Source organism: Raphanus sativus, unplaced genomic scaffold, assembly GCF_000801105.2.
Source record: "Raphanus sativus cultivar WK10039 unplaced genomic scaffold, ASM80110v3 Scaffold5736, whole genome shotgun sequence".
NCBI lineage: Eukaryota > Viridiplantae > Streptophyta > Magnoliopsida > Brassicales > Brassicaceae > Raphanus > Raphanus sativus.
The window spans coordinates 1-2,861 of record NW_026621033.1 but is presented as its reverse complement, the minus strand read 5'-3'; the positions used below and the strand labels follow the sequence as shown (position 1 = coordinate 2,861).

At 38.3% G+C, this 2,861-nt stretch overlaps 1 protein-coding gene across 1 annotated transcript; it reads right to left on the bottom strand.

Moving 5' to 3' along the window:
* Nucleotides 1–265: 265 nt before the first annotated feature.
* LOC130507783 (uncharacterized) lies at nt 266–1,111 on the bottom strand. Its single transcript, XM_057002433.1, has one exon. The coding sequence runs from the start codon at nt 1,109–1,111 to the stop codon at nt 266–268; it is 846 nt and encodes a 281-aa protein (XP_056858413.1).
* Between the last annotated feature and the right edge of the window lie 1,750 nt (nt 1,112–2,861).

Sequence of the window (2,861 nt, the reverse complement as noted above, 5' to 3'; positions counted from 1 at the left end):
GCACTAAAAATGCCATATCTCATCAACCAGGAGGAAGTTTGTCACGAAACCAATTTTCTTGGATTCTACACTCAACAAGAGCACGCAGCGAATTGGTTTCATATCAAAAGGATTAATGGTTTGGAAGTTATGCTATTTTCAACTCAAAGGAGGCCCGACTTGCCTTATTTAGAAGATCAGGAGCATATAATATCTCACATCAAGCCGGTCCATTGATTCTTCTATCTTTCCAGCCAGCTTGAGAAGGTCCCTCTTGGTGCCTGTATCACATGGGTGCTAGAATCAATCTCCTTGGCTTAGGGAATACATCTGGGCGCCTGAAATGATACTCCTTGTGGCTCTCAGCTGTTGTCACAAACTCCTCACGTAGTAGCTCCTTCATTTCTGTCCAAGAAGCATCACGATCATACCACCAGTATGCATACTCAGTTAGAGTATCTTCAGCAATTAATGGTCTCTCCTCCTCTTCAATCTGATGAAGTTCAAACCATTGATCTAGGTCTTTCTCCCACTTCCAGTAAGCTTCTATTCCTTCATGATGGCCTGCGTATTGGATGTATCTTGGCTCATACTCTTCATCACTTCTTACAGCCTCATTTTCTTCTTCTTCAGCAAAGTCACGCTCACTTGTTGCTCCATCTTCACGGTTTGCTTCAGAGTAGGGTAAACTGACTTGGGAATCAGTTTCATCATGGTTTTCTTCTTCATGATCAGAGTACGGTATCTCACACCATGGCCTCTCTTCCACATATGACTCCTCATGATCTGAGTTATCATCAACACCATCTTCTGGATAAACAACTTCTGGTTCATTCTCTGTTTCTTCATGGTAGCTGTGTTCATCTAGCCTGATCTGGTATTCAGTTTCCTCTTGATACATCTCGCCCTCATGGTTAGATCTCTGGTCAGCTTCTTCTCTAGACCAATCTATGTAGCTGGTGTTGTCTTGGTACGGATCTGGTGGTTCTGGTTCAAGCTCTCCACCATCTGGATCATCATCATAATCAGTATTGGAACAATCATCTGTCCACTGATCTTCTTCATAACCACTTTCTTCATCAGACAGAAATTGTTCTTCTTGCTCCCAATCACTTTGTTCTTCATCTCCCATGGTTCCTGATATAACACAAAACTCGTGGGTTAAGTGTTCTAATGGATATAGGAGTCAAATACAAATGAAATAATAATTCAAAATGGCTAAACTATATGCTTGGACCAAAATAAAAATGCTATGCTTTGAATAATATATATTTTTTTTTTCTTTTTAATGCAGCAATATTATGGTATGCACGAAAAATGGCTGAATAAATCAAAATGTGATGCAACAATAATCTAATGCTTTTTTTTTATGCAAGTTTTTGAAACAAGAAACAAATATGGTAGTGCAGATTTTTCTGTGGTTTTCTTTAGGGAATGCAAATAAACACAAATGGAAACTAGACTTTGCAAATAAATGAAAACACAATTATATTTTTTTCAAAATTTTCTGAATCAAAACAAGTCAAACTCGTCCTCTTTCTTTGCTTTTTTCTGGTTTTTTTTTAAAGCATGAACAAAAACAAGCAACAATGGCAGAAATGCAAAACAATTTTTTTTTTTTTTTTATAAATGAAAATAACAAAAATGAAACAAGAACAGGATAGAAACAACCTGATAGGAGCCTTTCGGCTCTGATACCAGATGATACAGGCACAAAACTGAGCCTCACAAGGATAGATTGATGGAACCAAGCTGCTGGTCGTATAACTCTTTCAGCCTGGTCAGTTGATGGATTTGAAGGGGATTTGCGGATTGGATGTTAGATTGAATCTCTCAATCTGGTGGATGATGGAATGAAGTGATTGACTCTCTCAACCTATGATGAATAAAGCTATTTGACTCTCTCAAACAACCTAATTCACAGATCTAAAGAAAACAAAGTGCTTCTCACAACTCTGGTTTCTAAAGAACAAATCAGTTCAAAGACCAACTTTGAAAAGAAAAACAATACTTTTGTATTAAACTTAGATAAAAGACGTGCCTCTACAATGGGAGTTCTATTGAGCTTATATAATGCTCAAAATAAAAGAAATAAACAGAAATAAACATAAATCTTGCAAAACTAGCTGTTGGAGTAGTTTGGGGGATTTGGCTGAATGGATGGGATTTCTTGAGTCTTGATAACTTAGGCATGAACTGATGACATCTAGGAATATCCTGGTTCACTGAATATGTCTTCAAAGCTCCAAGGAAAGATGGAAAGAGCCGTTGGAGATCTTTGAATAAAATGTTGTTTGAATCTAAATAAGGTAAGCTGCTCCATATTCTTCTCCTCTTGGTGTGCTGCGATTTGAATGCTCTCAATATGTCTTCAAGCTCCTCTGGTAAGTGTCGAATGTCTCCTGGTCGCCATATCTTGGTTTGGTAATGATCAAACCAAACAATTGTCCAACTTTCCATATTTAGCTCCGGTTTGATTTGAGTGTATTCTCCAAGGATCTGCCTGATCCAGTGTGTGCTGGTGCTTCTTAAGGGGTTGTGGAGTGCTTCTAGGAGTAGCACAAAGTCTCCTGGACGCCAATATTTAGCTTGACATATTATATGCTCTTGATCTTCTAAATAAGGCAAGTCGGGCCACCTTTGACTTGAAAATGACATATCTCCTAAACCATTTATCCTTTTGATATGAAACCAATTTCCTGCGTGCTCTTGTTGAGTGTAGAATCCAACAAAACCGGTTTCATGAATTAATTCCTCCTGGTGTGTAAGATATGGCATTTTGATTGCACATATGTCCTGGCCGGCTTCTATAGCTTCTCTCAGCTTCATACTCTCCACTGGTTTTCTCATGATTTCTTTCTCCATGGTTGGTTCTGATTTGA

What these genes read in the sequence shown, in the direction of transcription:
- LOC130507783 (XM_057002433.1), bottom strand. Translation starts at nt 1,111, where the DNA reads ATGGGAGATGAAGAACAAAGTGATTGGGAGCAAGAAGAACAATTTCTG.